Source organism: Puma concolor, chromosome D2 (assembly GCF_028749965.1).
Source record: "Puma concolor isolate L17-30 chromosome D2, mPumCon1.1.hap2, whole genome shotgun sequence".
NCBI classification, from domain to species: Eukaryota; Metazoa; Chordata; class Mammalia; order Carnivora; family Felidae; genus Puma; species Puma concolor.
In genome coordinates, this window is record NC_141677.1 from 19,907,638 (window position 1) to 19,930,507 (window position 22,870).

At 53.0% G+C, this 22,870-nt stretch overlaps 1 protein-coding gene and 1 long non-coding RNA gene across 5 annotated transcripts in view; both read left to right on the forward strand.

Moving 5' to 3' along the window:
• LOC147575923 (liprin-alpha-1-like) overlaps nt 1-22,870 on the forward strand; it is a 547,540-nt gene that overhangs the window by 142,378 nt on the left and 382,292 nt on the right. For 2 of the 3 annotated variants that reach the window (XM_086679730.1, XM_086679731.1), the window contains 2 exons: nt 1,248-1,327; nt 4,449-4,926. The exons of the other annotated variant lie outside the window; for it this stretch is intronic. In XM_086679730.1, the coding sequence (XP_086535856.1) occupies nt 1,248-1,327; nt 4,449-4,671 (303 nt within the window). In that variant the 3' untranslated portion in view covers nt 4,672-4,926. Of the gene's footprint in view, nt 1-1,247; nt 1,328-4,448; nt 4,927-22,870 lie in introns of those variants that run through there. 3 annotated transcript variants of the gene reach the window in all.
• On the forward strand, nt 9,290-17,560 carry LOC147575925 (uncharacterized). Of its 2 annotated transcripts, none has more exons than XR_015241606.1 (3): nt 9,290-9,467; nt 10,134-10,306; nt 16,544-17,560. It is a non-coding gene; the product is annotated as an uncharacterized LOC147575925 (long non-coding RNA). The 2 variants fall into 2 exon arrangements; XR_015241607.1 differs by lacking the exon at nt 16,544-17,560 and adding an exon at nt 11,990-12,963.

A 22,870-nucleotide genomic window follows, 5' to 3' on the forward strand; every position in this document is an offset into this window, starting at 1 on the left:
GAGCAGGTGACCTCTGGGGCTCACACTTCCTCCAAGGCGAGCCACCACTGTGCTTTCGAGCGGCCCCACGCTCGCAAGTCTGAATGGCACGCATGTGGCGGAGTTGGAGCCGAGCAGCCTACGGGGTTCAGATTTCTGAGTCCCTTCGGGGGTTCGCTCGAAAGCTAAAATGTTCGCGTAAACCTTTCGTGGAGTGCAGCGTTGCCCAGCAGGAAGGTAACAGGTGACATGGGTGTCATCCCAAGGGTTCTCGAGGCTGCATTTGAAATGGTCAAACAGACGGGTGATGTTAGTTTTCACGCAGCCCGATGCAGGCAACATGTTATTGTATCATGTAAATAGTGTAGACATGAAGGAGCTACTCTACAATGTTTTTCCACATTCAGTCCTTGCAACCCACGGGGCGTCTCACAGTTCCATCCCCTGTGGTCGGGACCAGCCCCATTTTGGGCGCTCAGTTAGCCACGTGCGGTGGTGTCTGCGGCCTGGGACGGCACTGCCTAGGGGGTAGTTGTGTGACCAAAGCTCCTCGTCGGTTTTACTCCCTGGTGCTGCGTGTGCAGACGTGAGGCTGGGCTGCAGAGGGTCCACGACGGAGCACGTGCCTATTACACAGAAGGGCTATTCCCCCACCGCCCAGAAAGTCCTGCTCCTCTCTACATAATTAGGAAGAAGTCCTAGTGGCTCGGTGTTTCTCCTCTGTAACCTTGCTATGCCTGAGACCTAACTGTTCAGTAGGGTTTAGGACGTTCACTTGGTGATCCGGGTGTTTACTGGAGGACTCTTGGAGAGAATGGTCTTGGGGTTTGTAACTGCTGAATTTACCCAGCGTGGTTATGATGGTCAGCATTTCAGCACACTTGATGCAAGTAGTGTTTTCCATTTTTTCTTGAATTCTAATGAACCTACAGTGTGGTATCAGTTTCAAGTAGACAGCATACCGTTTCAACAATTGCACACGTGACTCTGTGCTCGTCACCATCACTGTGGTCACCGTGTGTCACCATACAGAGTCCTTAGGGTATCACGGACCGTATTCCCTGTAGTGTGCTTTTCATCCCCGAGACGGCCTTATTTGATACCTGGATGCTGATGCCTCCTACTCACCATCATCTCTTTTGCCAACCGCCCCTACTCTCCTCTCCTCTGGCCACTACCAGTTTGTGCTCTGAGTTGAACGGACTCTTGATGCAAAGACTAGTTAACCTTGCTTGCAGTGAGTGTCGTTGTCATTTGCTGCTTTGCAGGATCACCTTCTACGGAAAATGGAAGCACTGAGGGCCATATTAAAGCGGGCAAGATCGAGAGGCTCTTCGCTTCACCACAGGTATGACATTTCCCGCTTCACAGATCTGTTTGAGACGCGGCTGGGGGCGGCTTCCCTCTGTCACCAGTATGACCTGAACCAGCTCATGGTTCCCAAGTAGAACCGTGGGTGTGCTATGGTATGACCCGCACCGGATCAGAGTTACACACAATAACCCTGAGTGTGTTGTAGTCTGACGCGATCCATTTTCCAGGTACCAGCTAACTGATGATGGGGCGGGGCTGGGGGGGACACTGCCCTTCACCGTGCCTAACATGAACCACCTCACAAACACATACGTTAGCACCTGCTGTGTATCTTCCAGAGGAATCCTTTGGCCGAATGGGCAGAGGGACTGGATGTAGCTCAGGGAGCCGGTAGCTTAGTAGGTGGCAAGAGGGAGAAGTAAAACCTCATTCCAGAGGTTAGGTTTGGAATCTCAGGAGACCGGGAGGCCTGACAGAGCTCACAGCCATGGGAGGAGGAGTAGAAGTTAGGAAAAGTTCTGTTCGTGTTTGGGTGGGTTTATTTGCGGCCTCCCTCCCCCGAGTGTGGCAGTGATGGTGTGGGGCTAGGAGGGGTCCAGCCGGCCAGGTTCGGCCCAGCATCCCTGGAAGCTATGGTCCCTTCCGCAATGCCAGTGGGGTCACCATGGGAGTGCACACGTGGCCATGGTTGTGAAGGTGACCTTGACATCGGTGGGGTTAGCGCAGTGCTCGCAGTTTCTTATATTTTTGAAAAGACTGGAGAATGACAGGTAATCGCCGCAACTCTGTTGGGACGTTGGTGAGTCGCCTGTGAGGGAGTGGGTCAGCCGGCTTGTGAGCTGCTCCTGCAGACAGTAATTGTCAGCAAGGTATTCAAAGGTGTTCTTTCTTCTTTGTAGGAAATATGTACCATGTGAGAGTCATTCTGGTGTGACAGTGCCTCGAGGAGCTGATTGGGCCCCCTTAGGTGCAGGAAGCAGGCTCCTGCTCCAAAGGCAGGCCCACTCAGGCCTCACTGGGGTCTGTGCGGCTGCCGACGGGGGCTCTCGGGAGAGTCGAGGGTGTGCTGTGGCTGTCCGTGTTGAGCCTGCTTGTAGGAGAGAGAAGTCAGGGCAGGTAGAGTCCCAAGCGGCCCTCCCTGTCCACGGAACTACTGGTGGCAGAGCGAATGTGTGTCCGGAGAGAGAAGCACACAGGAAGATCCGGGCACAGAGCAGCCTCTTGGTTGGCTGACGGAGATCCTCGCCAGCAAGACACCAGTGTGCTGAGTGTCACCATTCCAGGGCTTGATGACGGGTATGTGTGAGGAGGCCAAGGGAGCAAACAGTGGATGCGGTGCAGGCCACTCGAGTGCATGTTGGAGTTCTCAAGGGGAGGGGCTGTGCAGGCCCCTGGAGGGTGGCACCCTGGGGCAGTTGCCATAAGAGGGACGTCCACGCCCGTCACCCGTCTGAGGTGAGCTGGCCAAGGAGAAGGATAGAGAGGATCCCAGTGCTCCCGTGGTTGCAGAGGCATTGTCCGTGGTCACAGGTGGCCTTGTGGTCAGAAGACACCGGGCAGGAGACCGGCTGAGGAACAGGGTCTGTTTGAAGCCGTCTCACAAAGTGATCTCTCGTGTGGTGGCAGAAGCGAGGCTGGTGGGAGCTGTGTCGCCGTGAGCGGCCGGGGGCCGGGGGGACGAGACTGAGAAGGCGGCAGGCAGGCTGGACAGCTGAGCCCTCCTGGCACGACCTCACAGCCACGTCTTCCGTTTGTGTCCTCCTCTAGCAAGATGACATGGTCTGGGTTACAGAGGAAAAGAAAGGTGACGGACCAACTTCCACACGCAGGCGGGGCAGATGGGAGAGAGCTCTGGGATAGGACTGGATGCAGGGTGGTGGGGTCGGGAGCCAGGGAGCCTGAGATAGGGTGTCAGAGTCAGGGGACACACGCGAACCTCGGTGGAGCCACGAACCATGCCAGGTCCCATGCGGGGCGGCGTGTGTGGCTCTCCCCGATTGGCGATGTGTCGTGGCCCCACAGCGGTGAAGCTAGACCACCTGAGCTCAGGTGAGCAGTTGTTCTGGGAATGGGGGGACCAGAGGAGGGGAAGATGGTTGTGGCCAGCGGGCAGTTCCGACTTGGCTGTCTTAGAAACAAGCAGGACCCTGAGGCAGCACGTGCCAATGACGTTTCTTGAAAGGCCTCAGAGAAGAGCTTGAAGCACCACAGAGGAGACGCCCTGTCGTGGTGGCTCTGTCTCCAGGCCACAAGGGGTGACGCCAGGGGCCCCCTCTTTAGCTGATGTGAATCAGATGGGCGTGTTCTGTCTCCCGAGACCATAAGGATTTGTGAAATGGAAGGCAGCCTCTCTTCTTTTCCAGAGAGCGAGGAGCCCCTGGACTCCCGTGCAGGGTTCAAGTGTGGAGGGTGAGCCCTTGGCTGAGGCCGGGCACGTGGGCTGGCGGGTGCTCCTTCACAGCTGCTGACCGCTTCGTGCCCAGATCCTTTGCTGAGGGGAGCAGCTGACAGCCCAATTAAGTGACTCCACCCTAGGGTCTCGGGGCTCCATGGAACTTTTCTGGAGACTTCTGTGGCCAAGGGGGACATTTGTCTGTTAGTCTAACTGCACAGAGGCCAGAGACGCTTTTGCCTTGGAAACACCGGGCGCATTGCCACCTCCTGTGTACGGGAGCTGCGAGGTGTGGTTCCCGAGGATCCTGCCGCGGATGCCCCTGGGGCGCCCGATAGTGGCTGGTGGAGGAAAACCTGGGGTCACCTGGCATCACAGCAAGGGCCTTGGCACATGTGGGCCGGTGGCAGGTGAAGGCCAGAGGGACGTACAGGAGTGCTTTCCGGTCAGTTGGGCAGGAGGTGGTGCAGACACGCAGGATGACAGCTTGACCGGGGGCAGGCGCTGCTCCACCTCGGGGACGTCTGGGCCGCGGGGATGCGTTGCACCTGCTGGGCCCGGGAGACCCTGTCTCCACAGGGCCCGGCTAGCGGGCTTGCACTGGAGCCAGGGGCAAGGATGCCTTCCTTGGAGACCTTTTGCTGTGACATCATGTTCCCAATTGATGGGTTCTGGCCTGGCTGACAAAGTCCACTTTTCTCTAGATAACAACCTTGGTGTGTGTGTGCGCCTGTTTGTTTGATTGTTTTCCTCCATATTTCAGGCGGACGCACGTCAGCAGCATCCCAGCTTCCAGGTTCCGTCTGGCGGACAGCCCCACGGATGCCAGCAGCACCAGCAGCAGCGCGGTGTTGCGGCGCCACCGGAAAGGCCGTGTGGCCCGTCTGCGACATGAGCCTTCCAAGGCAAGGACCTCCATCCTCTGGGGGCTCTCGTGGGACCCACCTGCCTGCTCCAATGTCACCTGCCTTTTCCTCTGTCTGTGAGGCTCTTCTGGAACTAAGGGACTGATAGGCTGCTTTCTCTTTTCCCCTTCCCCCATTCTTCTTTTGCTGCCTTAGAATTTACTTTTGAGAGCTTTTGTTCTTTCTTTGTATAAAGTAGCAATGTGGATGAAGATAGGACCTAGTGTTAAGCACAGCACAATGCAAATGAGTAAGGGTTTGAAATGCTAATGAAGGTTAAATGAACACGTGTCTTCATCGAACTTAAACAACAGAGAATTCACCTTTGGAGTTTAAGTACTTTTGTCCTTTGTCTCTTCAGCCGCCTATATTTTTAGATATTTGTGTAAGTTTTGAGCACCTGTAGTCATGGAACAAGTTTGGTGCAGATATCGTCCCAGAGCTAGGGTGCAGCATGACTGAAAAACCCAGATGAGGGGCGCCGGGTGGCTCAGTCGGTCAAGGGTCTGACTGCTGATTTCTGCGCATGTCACAATCTATGGTTTGGTGAGATCGAGACCCGCAGCCCCGCAGCCCCGCAGCCCCGCACGGGGCTCTGCGCTGACCGCGCCTGGAGCCTGCTTGGGATTCTCTCTCTCTCCCTCTCTCTGCTCCTCCCCCACTTGAAATAAAACAAAGAAGACAATAAATAGATAAAAAGTCAGAGGAGAGGCCTGCACCCCTATGTGTGCACAGTGTAGTGAGGGGAGACCAGCAGCGAATGGGAAGTAAAAGGTGAGATGTGTGTTAGTTATCTATTTCTGTTTGACAGATGATTGACAAAAGTCCCTAGATGGGCACCTGTGGATAGCCCCAGAGTCCAAGGGTGGCTCTCTGGGCAATTCCCAGTGTGGCAGTGGAGAGAGAGAGACAGATCTGGCAGAGAGCAAGCGGTCACAAGGTGGAAGGAGCTCAGTGAGCCAGGTGCTCAGGGAAAGGGAGACCGGTGGCCTGGTCGTGCTGGGTGGGGCCAGGCACGGTGGAGGCCGAGGACCACGGTGGTCTGGTCCAGGAGCCCTTGCGCTAAAGCCCGCTCGCCCGAGTTCCAGAGTCTGTGTAGACACAGTAGGGGCAGATTTCTGGAGGACTTGAACTCTGGTTGGGAGCAGAGACGCAGTGCTAGCTGGAAGGAGACACAGGGCAAAAGTTCTGTGGTTTGTGTTTTGTCATTTTGCTGTTTTGCCCTGGCGCGTCTGTGGTCACTCGTGGCTGGCTCGTGTTGTTTCTCCTGTATCTTCATTTGTCATTAGAGAGTGGGGTTTTGCCCCAATAGTCATAAATTGTCGTTAGCGTATCGCTGTATAGTACAGGTGGATACGGGTACGATCTAGATCATAATTTGTAAACGAAGTGTTTCTTCCAAAGAGATAAGGCACTGAGCATAGATGAACGGAAGCTCGATGCAGACAGCACGCTTTGCGGTGCCGACACTCGCGTTCAGGACTCCAAATCTCACGGGCTTACTGAGCACAAGTACTGCCTTCTACACTGAAACTCGGGACTCCTACAACGTGAAGCTGTCACCTGCCCCTAAGCCCGTTTTTATCACGTACCTGCCCAGGGCACCCTCCTGTAACCAGCACAGTGATTCGTGAGAGGTTGTCAATCCAATTCGAGGTCAGGATTTCACATTCACGTCCAGCAGGGCGTTAACAGAGTGGGTTTGTTTGGTGTTATACAAGGTGTTGCGGGAACTTCGGCATCCCCTCGGGTGATACTGTAAAAGTGTAACTTGGTTTCCAACAAGGAGAACAGTTACAGGAAAGTTTAGAATAGGCACCTGTTAGACGTCTTTGTTCTACAAGATGCCATGTTTCAATAAGTTGTGTATGTTGTCATGGAGTTTTACGTCCCTGAGTGATAATTGGGAGTGTCTCTGGTAAATGTCGAACAGCCTATTACATTCAGATGTGCGGTGGAACAAAGTTCTGCGTCCAGTCGTGGTTGTTTCTAAATCTTCTCTCCATTATACCCATCTCGTTGTTCTCTTTAAAATATGTTTGCTCGTTTCGTCTTGGAAATTGTAGCTTCCAAGTGTGCAGTAAATCTGATTCCTCTTCCTTTCTTTGCATGCCTCTGTCAGCCTAGCGATGTAAGGAAGCATCGGAGAAAGCGAAAGTGTTTCGTAGTGCAACCTAGCTGTGTTTGTCTGTGGTGTGGGGGAGAGTGCCCGTCTCTTCACGGTGAGCACCACAGCTGGGTAAGGACGAGCGGCTGGCGTGTGCGGGGAAGTACAGGAGCCACTGGGAGCTCGAGCGCGGCGTGCGGTTTCCACGGTACCTGCGACGGCCACCGGAGCTCGCCGTTGTCTCTCGTTTGTGTCTTGCTCGCTGCGCTGCGAACTTTGTTCCATGAGACACAGAAGTTTCTAGGAAGAGAAATTACTGAAGCAGAGCCGTAGAGTTTCGATTTCGGGATATAACCACTTTTGACAGCCGTAGCCAGCAGCATTCAGAGAGCTCTTAGGGTTCGTTCGCCACCTGGTGTGTGCAGTGGTTTAGGATCCTGTGACCTGGCCCTCACAGACATCCCCGCGAGCCACAGCTTGTGTGGTTAGCCCATTTCCAGATGTGCAACCAGAGCCTGAGAGCCCGGGTCCTGTGCATGAGGACACTTTGCAGGGCAAACACTGGCCACGACACCACTCTGCCACATACCCCACCTTTGCTCGGGCGCCCTCCTCCCATTTACAGTGCCCCTCGCCGGGACAGGACACCTCCTGTGTCCAGAGGACAATGACGTGGGTGTGCCCATCCTCAGGGGAAGCGCCGTGCCTCGGGACGGAACCCTCGACCAGACAGTCCGCCTCATAACTGGGATGCCTTGCTCCCTGGACCGGACCCCCATCCCAGACCTTCCCAGCCATGCGCTGACAGGGCCGTGCCTCTGATACAGAGCTGGGCGGCAGCTGGGGGAGCCCCTCCACTGCACAGACGGTGTGTCCGTTCAGTTGAATTCTTGCGTTCAAGTGCCAGTTCGGTCACTGGTTGTTTTGTGACCGGGGTGTATTCATCACCGTCTTTTTTTTCCTGCTTTGCTCTCCTGGTAAGTGAGGACAGCGCAAGGTTCACGGCCCTTGGGGTGTCCACACACTGCCCATCGGTGCACGGTCCTCAGAGATCAGGAGCTCACATCGGCGCCGGGGCACAGAGCACGCCCTGCATTCTGCTGGCTCGTGCTGCCTTTTCCTCTGTAGCAAGACTTTCTCAAGGAACAGAGGGTCGCGTGATGAACACCCAGGCAGGACGGCCTGCTCCCGCAGCTCACTGATGGCTACTTGGAGGGCTCTTTGGAGGTTTTGGGGGATGAAGTCTAGGCGTACGGGCAGTGGGTGTCAGGTCCGTGCAGACAGGGCCAGCACGGGCGTTGCACTTCCCAGCCTGGCGGGAGCCTCCCGTTTTGGTTGAGACTGAAATGGCCCATAGGCACAAGTCTGGCAGGACCCAGTGCTGGGCGGGGGCCTGTGTGTGGACTGCGCTGTGACCCAGGGGAGGGTGTGCTCCCGGAGCCCTCCGTCTCTGCTCACCTCATAGCCTGGTCGCTAGCGTGGCTCCCTGTCCTGTTCCCCTTTGGGTTTGTTTTCTCCATATCCTTGCTTCCACCTGGGTATGAAATCTACTTGTGTTGAGGGAGTCTGACCCTGTTTGCTTTTATGTGGATAATTTGTAGCCTGTTAAGGTAGCCTTTTGTTGTCTGCCGATTGTCAGGAAATCAGGAGAGGAGGCAGGTGTTTTGGAGCTGTTGGTGAAGCTTGTGTCTTCCCTGAGCTCAGCTCCGCTTGGTGCTGACCGCCATGGGTGTCCCGAGCCCCGTGCAGCTTCGGAGGTCCTGGTACAAACCCAGTTGGCTGTGCCTGTCTCGCCAGTCCTACACGTGTGTCTCGTGAGATCCGGCCCTGCCTCACCCCCAGGACCTGTCAAGGGTCATAACGCTGGCGGGTCCGTGGCCCCACGGTCCTTTCCAGGGCCCACAGCCACATAGCCGCAGACCCACCGCCTGTCACAGAAGGAAAAATGGAGTCTGAAGGGGTTCATTTGTCGTGACGGCAGCCACGGGACACTGTGTCTCCACCGTGTCGAGCAGACTGTCTGTAAGCTGCAGATGAGTCCGTCAGTTTGTAACATCACCCGAAACGGCCCCGAGAAGCAGAAGTCAGACCCGAGTGTGGGGTCAGGGGGTTGGGTGCCTTGTCACTTTACACACGTCCCCGTAGGTTCCAGCCTTGCATCGCTACCAGAAGTGACAGTGGGTTAGGCCACAAGCTCGCTCCACTTCCCCCAAACAAAGAGCTTTGGACAATCGTGCACGGGAGGGCTCCGTGCTCACCAGGGTTTGCCCTGAACGGCGTCAGGAAACAAACACCTTCCTTCTCAGCTGGCCGTGGTGTATGGTGACATGGTTTGGGTCTCCGCCTCTACCTTCTGTGGCCGGGCTCCTGGTGGTGCGAGGTCCTGGGGAGGGTACACCCCTCGGTGCCGATGGGCTGGGGGTCTCAGTGGGCCCACTGCCCGGACGCGAATCCACCCTTTCGCCTGGCGTTAGGCCGATCCTAGGAAGTCGTTTTGGACCCTGCACAAAGCACAGCTCATAGCTTTTCAAATGAGTTGCTGGCTGTGATTTCAGGGCCGTGTGCTCCTCTGTCTGGGCGCACGGTGAACTCATGTCACTCTCCTCTCCACCCCACAGTTGCTGCCTTTGGAGGGAGAGTCACAAGATCGTGTGGCAAGGACACGATGTGGACCGTCAGCTCCTTCTTCCCAGAGGTCCCTGAGCTTGGACAGGCTGCAGCAAGGGGCACCGCACAAGGCCAGCCACGAGGACATCAGGGACGCCACAAAGTAAGGGGCACAGGCATCGTAGGAGACATGCCTGTGCGCTGGTTTTCAGCTCTGAGAAACCTTTGATCTCTACATGGGGGAGAAAGGGTCGGAACAGCGATTCCAAAGAGAGGCCAATGAACCGAGCTTACGTGCACGGCGTTCTTGGGATACCTGCCTGGGTGCCCTGGGTGTGGCCAGCAGAGCAAAAGGCAGGTGGGAAAGACCGGAGTCTTGTGATGCTGGTGGCTGTAGGGCAGCCTCGTTTGCTCAGATCCTACGCACCAGCCGTCCTGAGACCTCCCTTTTCCTCCCGGTGGATCCTGGGTGACATGCTCCCTAGGGCTCCTCCCCTGGGCCGCACTGTGCCCTGTGGGGCTGTCAGGAGCCATGCTCTCTTCCCCCCACCCCCACCACGCAGCTCCAGCAGCCCCTCTGTTACTCGCACCACGCCCTGGGGTGGCTCAGGTGTGCATGTCCTCCGTGCTCCCGGGTCACAGCCAGGGAGGGGTGCCGAGCGTTCTCAACCCAAGGGGCTTGGACTCCAGATAATACTTGGGAGGGAGAGAGTGTCAGCTCCCAGGGCGCAGCCCTCCCTAGAAGCTGGGGGATTGTGCTTCTAATCACGTGGGGCGGTGTGTCGTGTGACGAGCACGCGTGGAAGATGCTCTCCTGTGCGTCCCCCAGATCCCCGGGCTCTCGGGATGGCCCCTTGAGCAGCCTCAGCAAAACTAGCAATAGCCGGGACTCACTGAACCACGCCCCCAAGAAGAAGGGCATCACAAAATCCATCCGCTGGTTGCTCACCAGAAGACAAAAGGTCCACCCCAGCCACGCTAGCGACGAGCCTGCATGACCAGGTTGGTGTCCCCTGCGTGTTTCCAGCGTGTGGGTGGTCTTACTGGCCTCATTCCTCTAGATCCGTGGTCTCTCTGCCTGCGGACCCCTCCCCGTGTCGGGAGACCTCACGTGGCTGTGGACACCCCCCACCTCCCATTTCATCACTCTGCTTCCCCACAGCCGCTGAATTGGAGCCACGGAATTGAAAACCCTTCCCAAGGTGCCCTGGGACTCCGCAAATTGGGCGCACAAGCTGAAAAACACCAAAAACTTTAAAAAATAAGCATTGTGTTTCTTGTCACCTTGCTGAGCACTTTTCAGCTGTACCTGTTTTTCAAGCAGTAGCTGTTCGTTTGGTCAATAGACTCTATAGCTGCAAAGCAGTATTATGTCCTCCACGGACATAAAAAGGCCTCCAGGGCCTTTTGCTCCTGGAACCATGCTGGGAAAATTCGGTCCCTTAGATGTTGCCAGTGTGTTTTCTTCCACATCCTTATACTTTCTGTAATGAAAACGTTAAGATTCGTGGTAGTGCCCTCTGGCTCTCACACCCACTGCTCCCAGAAATGTGTATGTCTTGTAAGTCCAGAGGTCACAAAATTGGCCAAAACATTCCCCTGTGTTTCCTACGTTTATTTTGTCATCTTCGGGAGGTATGGTTTAAGTACTTGGTCGTATGAGGACAGCGTTTATTGAGTTGTTTGCCCCAGCATTTGATTCAGTTTCACAGAGTGTGTGTAGGTGACTTTCTCCGGGGCTGAGATGTTCAAATCGCTGACTTGGGTTCTGTGTTACCATAGGTATCACGCAGTGTCTGAGAGTGGATCATACTGTGGTCTCTGTGGACATGCACGGCCAGTCCCAGAAACATACGGTTGACCCTTGAACAGCCAGGGTTTGAAGATCAGGTCCACTCGTATGCAAGTTATGTGTTTCCATCCAGTAGAGTATTGTAAATGTATTTTCTCCTCTTTATGGTTTTCTTAATCACATTTACCTTGTTTTATGAAGGAATACAGCATATACACGTCACTTATAAAATATGTGTTAACCGACTGTTTCTGGTAAGGCTTCTGGGTACAGTGGGCTATGAGGAGTGAAGTTCTCAGGGAGGTGGCGGTGAGGTAGAGCCCCATAAGGCTCCACGAAAGGTGCCTAGTGGTGACAATGTCCGCCTCAGGAGAATGAGTCTCAGAGTTATTACAGAGTTATTACAGAGAAATGTGATAACGATCTGTAAGTGTTTTAAGCGTGTCCATGTGTTTGAACAACTGTTATTTTACCTAGTGAAAGACCTTGGAAATGAACTGGGTATATGTGTTTCCTGTACTGTGTACTTCATTTTAAATCTCTTCACAGTTGACAGAAGCCGTCTTTCACCAGAAGTAACTAGTGAATCATCTGGTGATTTTTCGATGTGTCCTAAAGCAAATGCAATAGTTATTACTTTGCATGAAAGTGAGGTGTCCCGTCACAGTCTCTTAATATGCTGGGGAGTCTTTTCAGGTTTCTCTGATTTTCAACCGAGTCCACAAAGCGGGCTCTGCGATTAGAACTGAGACGTTTGTGTTGAAGTGACAAGGTGCCCAGGCTCGGGGCCAACAGTGTTGTCTGACGGGAGGAAGGTTTTCCAGAACACCCGGAGTGTGCAGCTGAAGCATAGGCTTGGGGCACACAGCGGAGATCCTTGTCCTGCATTACAGGGTGTGGATGTGATGGAGAGAGCTTTCGGCAGCCACCGTGGCCATGGGTGTTTACTGTCGGCAGAGGTGCTGGTTTGGAGGAAGGACCCGGGGATTCGCTGGGTCCTATCGATCGGCCTTAAGGAGGATGCCAACAATCGCGTAGACGGTGGAGTTCACGGCACGTTGATGGCCTTAGATGGGACCTTCGATGTCACCGCCCTGGCGCTTCTGGTGCAGATCCCGACCCAGCACACACAGGTGACACCGGGCCGTCTGCACCCGCCCACTGCTCTCCTGCTGGAGACCCCGCAGCCTGTATTAGAGCAAGGCAGCGCGTAGCTTCACCGCACAGCTAGTCCTCTCTCGCCAAACCCGGTCTGTTTTGCGCGGCACGGAGTCCTCGGTGCTGCCTCCTCCTGCCTGAGCTCTGCCTGTCCCTTCCCCTCACAGGCTCGTGAGACTGGCGTGCATTTAGCTCTTATGTGGAGAGAGAAACACTCTTACTTCGTGTGCCACGTGGAAGTTTCATGGCTTCTGTTTCTGATTTCCCTGTGGAATTCTGTTCGACTCATGGGCTCAGTGGAGAATCAGGACTCTTTCGATCCTTCTACAGAACACTGTACACCTTTGGGAATGCCCTCAGTGTCCCCTCTGCAAACCCCCCTCCACGGCACCCTTGTCTAATTTCCCGGAGAGCATGGACCCCTCTCCCCAAAGGCCCATTCCTGTGGGCTTCCTGGGGGGCTCAGATGATTCGGCGCTCGACCCTTGCTTTGGGCTCAGGTCATGATCTCATAGTTGGTGGCGTCGAGCCCCAAGTCGGGCTCCGTGCCGACAACTTGGAGTCGGCTTGGGATTCTCTCTCTCCATCTCTCTCTGCCCCTCCCCTGCTCATGCTGTCTCTCTGCCTCTCAAAGATAAGTAAATCAAGCCCATTAATGGACTCCACATTAACATCTCTGATTGAAAATACACTATTAGGATTCAATGGGTATTGTTTTGAGTTTGAAGTCTTGGTTTCGACGCAATTGCAATATGTTGTCATCCTTTAGATTGACATTAACTTTTGGGGTGTCGGCTCGTGATTTCAGGCTCGTGCTATCTTGGAATGGGAGTCGAACCACCTTTTGGTCATGGCGACTGACCAAAGGGTTGGTGAAATAAGTTTTCAGCCTAATGATATCTAAATTTGCGTTAACTGTTAAGTATTATATTTGGGGATGCCTGGCTGGCTGAGTCAGAGGACAGCGTGACTCATAATCTCTGGGTTGTGACTTTGAGCCCTGTGCTGGGGGTAGAGATTTCCTAAAAGTAAAATAAAAAAAAAAAAAAAAAAACAAAAAAAACAAAAGGAACGTAGATTATTATGTTTGTAGGGATCACGTACCAGACTACTCTTCCAAATGCGGAGATAATTTTACCTTACAAGTTAAGCTTAGCTCTTAATTTATTAACAAATGAGCTTTGGGGCGCCTGTGTGGCTCAGTTGGTTAAGTGTCTGACTTTGGCTCAGGTCATGATCACACTGCTTGTGAGTCTGAGGCCAGCATGGGGCTGGCTGCTGTCTGCGTGGAGCCTGCTTTGGGTCCCCTGTCACCCTTTCTATCTGCCCCTATCTCACTCACACACAATCGTTCTCTCTCTCTCTCTCTCTCTCTCTCTCTCTCTCTCCCTCTCTCTCTGAAAATCTAACAAACAGGGGTGCCTGGTAGCTCAATCATTTAAGCATCTGAGTCTTGCTTTCGGCTCAGGTCATGATCTCACACTTCGTGAGTTTGGGCCTCCCATTGGGCTCAGCGGTGACAATGGGGATTCTGCTTGGGATTCTCTCTCTCCCTAGCTCTCTGCCCTTCCACAACTCATACTGTTTGTGTCTCTTTCAAAAATAAATAAATGTACCTGCAAAAACGTAGAAAACACCCAAACCAATGGGCTATTGAGAAACCAATATTTTAACAGAGGTGAGGAGTTTGGTTTCTTTCCTTTTGGTATTTGACTTTTGATAGTCTTGAGAAATATTTTTCACATCATAACACGTTGACGGCAGCCTGGCAGTAGAGCCTGTAAGTTGCGTTTGGGGGCGCCTGGAGGTCTCTCTGCAGTCCAGGGCCCTGTGCTCTGGGGGAAGGTTACAGTCGTTTATTGAACAAGACACGAAGTGTTGATTTCTCCTTATACAACACCAGGACTGATTTACTCCCACACCACTACTTAAGACTGTCTTCATTGCCATAAGAACACTCGAGTGTGACGAGAATAGGACACGTGAAAGGGTGCGGTGGGACTGTCCTAGCGTGTGGCACTGTCCGCAGCTTAAAGACTGTTTTGAAAACAAAAAGGTAGTATCTTGTATAGCAAGAAGGTGATTTCACAAAGACAGTGCGGCAGGTCCAGTCAGCCCAGGACTGTCCTGACTTGTGCCCGGTCAGGGTCCTGGCACAAATATGGCCCTGCCTCCCTTTACCGCCTGGGGCAGCCGTCTGGGCAGGGGGCCCCCAATGGCTGTCAGGAATGGGGGTAAACAGCTGTAAACAAACTTGCAGAGTGAGGTCATTTTAAAGGGCTGGTGACCTTACTATATATTTTTGGTTTTTATTTCACAATGGGTCCTGTAATTTCCCAGGATGATGATAGAAGCTTCAGGAGGGCACCTTCTTAGAGATAGCAATGTGGATCAAGACACTCTTGACTTACCTGCTGGGTCAGCAGAGACTCTCCCTGCAGGCTTCTGGGTCACTTCCTCTCTGTCCTCTATGCAGCCAGAGAAGACGCTGCTGGTCTGTATGTGACGTGCTGCTCTGCCCCAGCCTCTTGGCGGAGGTATGGGAGGCTCTTGGGTTGGAATGTGAACACTGATGGAGAATGGCCGACTTCATATGTAACAAGGCGTTCAGATGCTGTGGCATGCTCAGGCTCAAATGATCTAAGGTTACTCCTCACTTCTGCTTATCAAAGTTTCACAGTGAAAGAGATTTTTTTAACTTTTCTATCTGATGGAATATTAGCGTATTCTCTCAACTACTACAACTAGGCATCGTGGGTGTCCTCAGAGCGTTGGACCAGCCTCAGAGCGACACTCGCAGAGCTACGTATGTGATGGGCAGCCCTGGCCCCTCTTTCCCAAGATGGCAGATGGACACGGCGAAAGTGTTTTCATGGCCTCTACTGCCCCATTGCTATTTGAGAGTGAACTCCCGGGGACTCCCCCGGCTGCTTGCGGGTGGAGAGAACCCCACTCAGAAGTGCCCCGGGAGCCCTCAGTGGTTGCTGCTGTGGTTTAGAATGTGTGTGGCTGTATTTGTGCCCTCATGTGCTATTTTAAGACTAACCGCATGCTGCATTTGCACGCTGCCCCTTGTGTTGCTTGGAGCAGGCATAGTATCTGCACCACAGAGGCTGGATTCAGCCAGTCATGTCTTAATCCTGCCGACGCCTCCTGTTGGTGAGTAGAGGGCACCGTCCATGCAGGCCACAGTCGGACACCCTGTGTCCTGTCTGCGCAATGTCCGTGTGAGCCAGGACAGCCGCAGCAGGCTCACTTAGGGACTTTCAGAAATACACAGACACGCAGACACACATAGACAGACTCACACACACATACACATACGCGCGCGCGCGCGCGCACACACACACACACACACACACACACACACACACACGAGCTTCTCTACACCTGCTAAGAGGATTCTGGTGTTTGTGTGCTTACACTTAAAGAGGTTGGTGTGTTCTCAGTTTTTCCGGAGAAAACTGTATTTCCACTCTTTTCGTAAAAAAAGAAGTTTGGCTTCAGTGTCTGCTAATGTCTTTTGTGGTAGGGAGGCAGGCTTGCTGTCGGAGCAGTAGGAGATTTTCCAGGTCTGAGCTGACCTTCCTGGTCGTTCGGGAGCAAGTGGCACTGGCCTTTGCCTGGTCTGCTGGAGCTCCTAGGTCAGCAGGCCCTGGCTGGCTTGTTTTACGCACACCTTCTTGAATGAACCAGGCCCAAGAGGATTCTAGTCCTCACGTGAGTGACGCTGGTGGCCTCTCAGTTGAGAGATTAGCTTTTAAAAGCGGAAGCACATTGCCCTCTGAGGGGCTGAGTTTGAACTTGGAGATTTCGGGTGTGGGCCCCAGAGCCCAGCCCTCTTCTCCCTGCTCTGAGGGCCTCGGGGGGTGGGCTTTGTGCTGCTCTCATTCTGTTTTCCTGTCTCAGCCACAGTGTTTGATTGTTGGGAGCTCCTGGCTGGAGGCCAGGTGGAGCCTATGACACTTGAACTTAGGGTAGTGAGTTTGAGCCCCATTTTAGAATGGAGATTACTTAAAATCCTGAAAAAAAAAAAAAAAGAATAGTTGATTGATTCCTTCATCTTGTTTTTTTTTTAATTTGGTAACTTTCAGTCTTAAGCCAGTATGAACTCAATCGAATGATTCTCATTGGTCATGCAAAATGCTTCATATTTTCTCTAGATTCTCAAATCTCTTCAGCCAGGAAGGTCTTTGGGGACGGGGGGCACGCGCTAGGCCCCACCTGGGGCCCTGGAAGGTGCTTTTCGGGCTGATGTCTTAAGACTGATTCTTTCCTTTATCTTGCAGTTTACCCACACTGCTTCTACCGATGGTCTTGCAGCACACAGAGCCCAGCAGTGACTACATTTGAAACTTCAACCAGATCTTTCATCTGTTAATCCTTGTTATATGGACCCTGAGATATTTTCTTACAGTATTTAATTACTGAAAAATTCGTGAATAGGATCGAGAAACTCATTTAGCATGTAATGTTTCGTACATTTCTGTAAATTTGTCACTCCCTATAGATAGTTCCTTACTTTCATGTATATCCGGGCTATAAATATCCTTTGGAATCAATTGATGTTCTTATATCGCAGTTTAGTCTTTCAAGTGTATGTACTATCATGGTTGTATGTATAAATCCTACGACAAATACAGGGCTTTTATAACCTGTGCATGTATTGTAATTATCATTGTTTAATTGTTTGTTAAGAAGCCCTGACAGAGAAAAGGATTTTACCACGTTTGTCAAATCACCGTGACACAGCCTGCATTATCCTTTACGAATGTCCCTTAGCTCTACAACCATGGTTTTGATATAATCAGACTTAATTTGCAGCAATTGTCATTGTATTTTAATGACTCACCTTAACTACACTTTTTCTAGCAAGCAATGCTTTCTTCTGCAGTGTGAACAGATTAAAAATATCTGGTGTTAACTATCAGCTAAAGAAACTTGGAGTGGAAAGCTGATTGAAACACTGTGACAATCTCCCAGGGCCGGTATGCTGTTTCTGAGCCTGGTCCCCGGGGGCCTGGGCAGTTTGCCTGCAGTGACCCGCACAACCTGGGAGCTGAGGCCCCAGAAAGCCTGGGTGGGGCAACCTGGCCACCTCTTCCCCGAAACCCTGCCCACCCCCTTCTCCCCCCCCCCCAACCCGAACCTTAGACCCCTGGCAGCAGAACTCTCAGAGGACCAATCAGGGTGCACTGGTCTCCCACCTCGGGCCAGGGCGCTGGGTGCTCAGCACAGAGCAAGATGCAAGATCCTGGAAACAATGTAGTGCAACTCTAATAAAGGCCTTATTGTTCTTACGGAAATCAGCTGTTTAGATTTGTTTGTAAACAAGTTTACGGAGTGGACCTCATTCTCCATTTGTAGATTTTATTTAATTTTTTTATGTTTCTTTATTATTGAAAGACAGAGAGAGAGACAGAGCATGAGCATGGATGCTGCAGAGACAGGAGAAGACACAGAATCCGAAGCAGGCTCCAGGCTCCGAGCTGTCTGTCAGCACGGGGCCCGACGTGGGGCTCGAACTCACAAACTGTGAGATCGTGAGCTGAGCTGAAGTCGAACGCTTAAGTGACTGAGCCACCCAGGCGCCCCATCTCCATGTGTAGATTTTGAGGAGACAGCCATTTCAGGTTATACGAGTAGCCAACGTAACTTATAATTTTGAGGTGGCATATAAAAAAGCCACCCAGGAATGTGCTCAGATCATGGTGCCTTATTTCTTATGCAGCTGGTACAGAGATAGAAACGACATGTCTCTTTACATGTCGTTTCTGCTTTTCATTGGACGTTTGACAGTTTCCCTGTGTTTTTCTATTAATCTTTTGTGAACTTCCTGATTGTATGCCAGAGTAGGTACCGTCTACTTTGAACTATTTTTCTCACGGTATTATTTATTGCTGGCTTTCAAGGCAGTAGTGGAGCGTTTCCCACTGCCAATAAAGACTAGTGAGAACAAGCTGCCATTGACTTGAGAAGTGGCTGCCGTGGTTTTCTCTGGTGCTCGGGGCCATGAAGGCACTTCTGCCACGTGGAAGTAGTAGTGTGGAAACCAGCTGATGGAATACCACAGCTGGGAGTGGAAGTTCAGGACAGGGGTGTCCTCCACAGGAGGGCCAAGTGCCCAGACCCTAGGGTAGCGGCCCCGGAATCAGTGCAGCCGGGGGCCCAGGCAATAGGCCAACGGGGCAGGGCGACTCTTCCACGGTCAGGGCCAGCTGAGGCTGCTCTTCCTCCAGGACCCCAGGAGACTGGAGTGTGTGCGTGTGCGCATGTGTGTACAGGCGCGTGCTTTCCACCCAGTCTCCACTCCTCTTCCATCCTCTGTGTGGGCTTTCCTGTCCTGCTGCTGTCCTCTCAAGGTCCCAAGAAGTGCCCAGGGCCGCATCCTTCCCCATCGTCTCAGCCCCTGGAACCCACTAGGCTGCTTCTCCCGAAGCTCAGACCCAGTGCTGAGTCTCACACCAGCCAGTGTGGCAGGCGGGAGGGTCTGCCCGCACCGGGGGCTGGCAGCCACCACCAGGCCAACTCATGAGGCTCTGGCACAAGATCCCTGTCGCTCGGGCGACTCTGGGACGGTTCCTTCCCTCCCCGCCACGGAGAGCACGTGGCCATCGGGTTGGCGGATGGACACCTTGACCCGTGGTCCGTGTGTGGTGGGCACAGCTGACGATCACTGGGTTTCATCTTCCTGGACTGTCTCTCCTGCCAGGACTGATCGGCTACTCCTCTGAATGCTGCGTTCCCTTTTTGTGGAGTAATCCTTCCCGTCTTTCTTCCGTTAGGGCGTAGTTAGGTTGTTGTCTTCCTGCTCAGAATCTGTGCTGGCTGATTTTTTATTTTTATTTTTTTTCTGCACTTCCTAGTCCTTCGTGTTAAGTGTGAGCTTTGGAACAACGGAGTGCTTCCTTGCTTTTTACATGTAACAATCTGCTCTTCCCCACCAAAGCTGGGCAAGCCTTAGGCATCTGAAAGTTTCTGGAAACAGATCAGTTCACCCCAGGTACATTAAGTTGCAGATGTTTTATTAAAACTTGATTTGGTGGTTCCACTCGTGCCTAAAAAACAAATGTCAGTTGAGAAACAGACCAAGCGCCGAGCAGATGTCGAGAGCTTTCGCCTCTCTGAGAACACTCCTTAGCCATACTTGGTTGTACTCACTCCACACTGAACGTCCGGGGCTTGCAGGCCTTTCCACAGTCCCACCAGGTCCCACCGAAGACCCTTGACTCCCCCGCTGCTAGAAACTCCTACTGGAGGTCACTAAACCCTCATCACTGCTGCCCTTCAGGTCCTGTCTCCAGTGTCACATCGTGTGATCTGAAGGTGATTGTGGCTTCACGTGTTCTTCCTCGCCTATTGCTAGCTGAGCCCTCAGCCCCCCAGAAGGGTGCTCCGTGGTCCGGGGAGTGATCTGTCCCCATGTCCTCTGCAGAGGGGCAGCAGGCACACGCGCAAGTGGGGTTGTTTCCTCCTTCTTGCCGATACGGCTTCGCTTGATGGTGTTTCTCAAGATCTCCGAGCTCTGCTCTCTCTTACCTTCCTGTCGCTTGACTCCTCAGTGGGAACAAGTGGCCCGGATTGTGCTGTTTCTTGTCCTTGTCTTCCTGTTGCACCTTTTCCAGTCCTGCCTCGAGGCCAGCGCTGTGTCTTCAGCCACCATTGCTTGGGCAGAAACTGGTGGGGGGCGGGGAGGCTGCGGCCTGCCAGCCTCGCTGCTTGCTGCCCACTGTCCTGTCCTCCCTCAGTGTATCTTACCTGCCGCCTCTCGTAAGAACATCCGTCCTTGCACCTTCCCTCCTGAGGACCGCAGGGTGGTGTCAAGGTCCTCCGCTTAGCTGCACCTACAAAGACCCCTTTCCCAAATAAAGTCTCATGCACAGGTTCCAGAGATTTGGACATAGATGTGCCTGCAGGGGGCCCACTGCTCACCCCACCTCCTCAGTCCACCTGTTTCTGGAGAAGGCCTGCCTTGCCTGGTCCTGTCCCAGAGCCATCAGGGTGGGGAGGGCGAGCCCCACCCTCCCAAGGGAAGAGGACTCTCGAGTCACAGGAAGGGCCCTGGACTGTCCAGGAAGACAGCAGAAGACAGCGGACAATGGTCAAGAGGACCTCTGGCACGCATCGGGATTACTTCCAGTTGATCTTCTCACTCGAGTGTGCCGAGCCTCTCCTGGCCACGAATGTGTGTGTGTGCCCGGTGGGTGGGGGGGCTCTGCGTTGGTAGAAGACACTTTCAGGGGCTACTGAGACAGAAAGCACTCTGGACAGGTACAAGGACGTGTGGGGAGACAGCGATGCAAGAGGAAACCATCCTGCCCACACGCGAGAGGAAGCAGCATCAGGCCTGGACGCCAGGATGCCAGCCAGGCTGGGCTGTGGTGAGGGCCAGGTGCAGGTTGGCCTGTGTCCCACTGTGCCGCCTCCAAGGCCTCCGTCCGCTGTGAGCCATGGCCATGGGGGCCGCCCACAGGGTTTCGGGGACACGTACCGGGACACATCCAGCAGTTAGAGGGTACGTCGGCCTCTCCTGCGCAAGCGGCGGCCACCGTCCCACTGGCTTGGAGTGTCTTCGGTGCATCCGGCCAGCCATCCTCAGAGGAGGCCAACAGAACCTTTCTCCCCTGGCGCTGGGGGGCGGCCCACAGCTTACACTCCAGGCCTCAGTGCCATGGCTCTGGTTTTCAGGCCACGATGCTCTAAGAAAATTAAGTAAAAGCTATTTTTAAACTTATAATGAGAATAAAATAGTGGAAATTGCTTTACAAATTCTTAACTAGGGGTGCCGGTGTGGCTCAGTTGGTTGAGCGTCTGCCTCTCGATCTCTTCTCAGGTCATAGTCTCACGGTTTGTGGGGTTTGAGCATGGCATCGGTCTCTACGCTGACAGCACGGACCCTGCTTGGCATTCTCTCTCTCCCCTCTCCCGTTCACGCAAGTGCTTGCTCTCAAAATGAACGTAAAAAATATAAAATTAACAAAATATTTAACTTGTAACTAAAGCAGTGACTGAGGGATTGTCACATTGCACAAATAGAGGGTTGAGGGTGTCTTCGTCTCCAACACCTTATTTTCTTTTCCATTTACGTTACCTTTTAAATTTTGTAAAAATTGTATTCATTTTGAGAGGGACAGAGAGAGAGAGAGAGAGAGAGAGAGAGAGGAGGAGGGGCAGAGGAGAGGGAGAGACAATCCCAAGCAGGTTCCTCACTGTCAGCACAAACCCGACATGGGACACAACTCTCACCAACAAAAAGATCATGATGTGAGCTGAAATCAAGAGTCAGATGCTAAACAGACTGAGCCACGCAGGTGCCCCTAATTTCGATTTACTTTTTAAAGATTTTAAATAACGTCTGCACAGACCCGTGACCCTCCTACAAGAGTTGTATACTCCCCCGAGTGGCAGCTGAGTGACCCTGGTTTTTTGTTTTCCTTTTTCAAATGTTTTAATGTTTGTTTATTTTTGAGAGGGAGAGAGAGACACACACACAGAATGCTACTGGGGGAGGGGCAGAGATACAGGGAGACATAGAATCCAAAACAGGCTCCATGCTCCGGGCTGTCAGTATAGAGCTTGACGCAGGGCTTGAACTCATCAATGATAAGATGATGACCTGAACCGAAGTTGGACACTCAACTAGCTGAGCCACCCAGGGGCCCCTGTTTTTAACGTTTTGCCCAAAGTGCCACCACACTCATTATTTCAAGAGAAACTGTGGTTGCCCCCACCTTGGTTTTTACTCCCCTCCCTACCCCATGTGATACTATTCTAACCGTTCCTCCCCTTGCTTCCCTACAAACTCATTGGTGGCCAGTGTGAGCCCTGGCAAATCCATTTCAGATTTACCCGGTGGCATCTAGGTAATAAAGCGATATGTATCGCTCAGCCACGTGGATTGCAAGGAGGACAACACAAAGGGCTCACGGTGCCACCGTATGTCCCAGCATTTACACGTGAACTCACCCACCTTCTGGGAATTCGACGCCCTGGGTTAGGTCAGGGTATGCATCAATGATTAAGTGACCATGTGGTTTGATACTGGTGGAAGATGGGTGATGCGTTCATGAGGGTTTACTGTACATCTTCCTTTGGCATTTGTGCAGAAGTTTCTAGAATAGAAAACATTAGTGGTTGTTTAGGGATCCCCTCCATGCGATAGATGGTCTCAGCCTGGAACGACTGCTCCCTGGCCCTCACTTTGGAACGTAAAGTAGCCCGGGTTCGAACTTTGAGCTGCACTGGCAGTGGAGACATGTCTCCTCTCACAAATCAGCATGCAAGTGCTACATCACGATCCCGTCTTGACCCTGCTTTCACATTTTGATTCGTGTGACATCAGGATGTGTCCTACAAGCAGTGACATCGTAGACTTGCTGAGAGGTGGCCTATGATGACATCAAAGTCACGATGGGAGGTAGGTGCTTCGCTACTACTCCCTTTGAGAGGTGGAGTCTAAGGCCTCCCTTCGAGCCTGGGCCGGGCTCAGTGATGTGCTTGACCAAATGGATGTGTAGATGGGATGCCGGGGACCCTGTGGTTCTTGTGTGTGACAGAGTGATTCGTGGATGTAAGTGGCATGTGCTTGAGACTGGCTTGTTTCTAGGGAAAGAGGG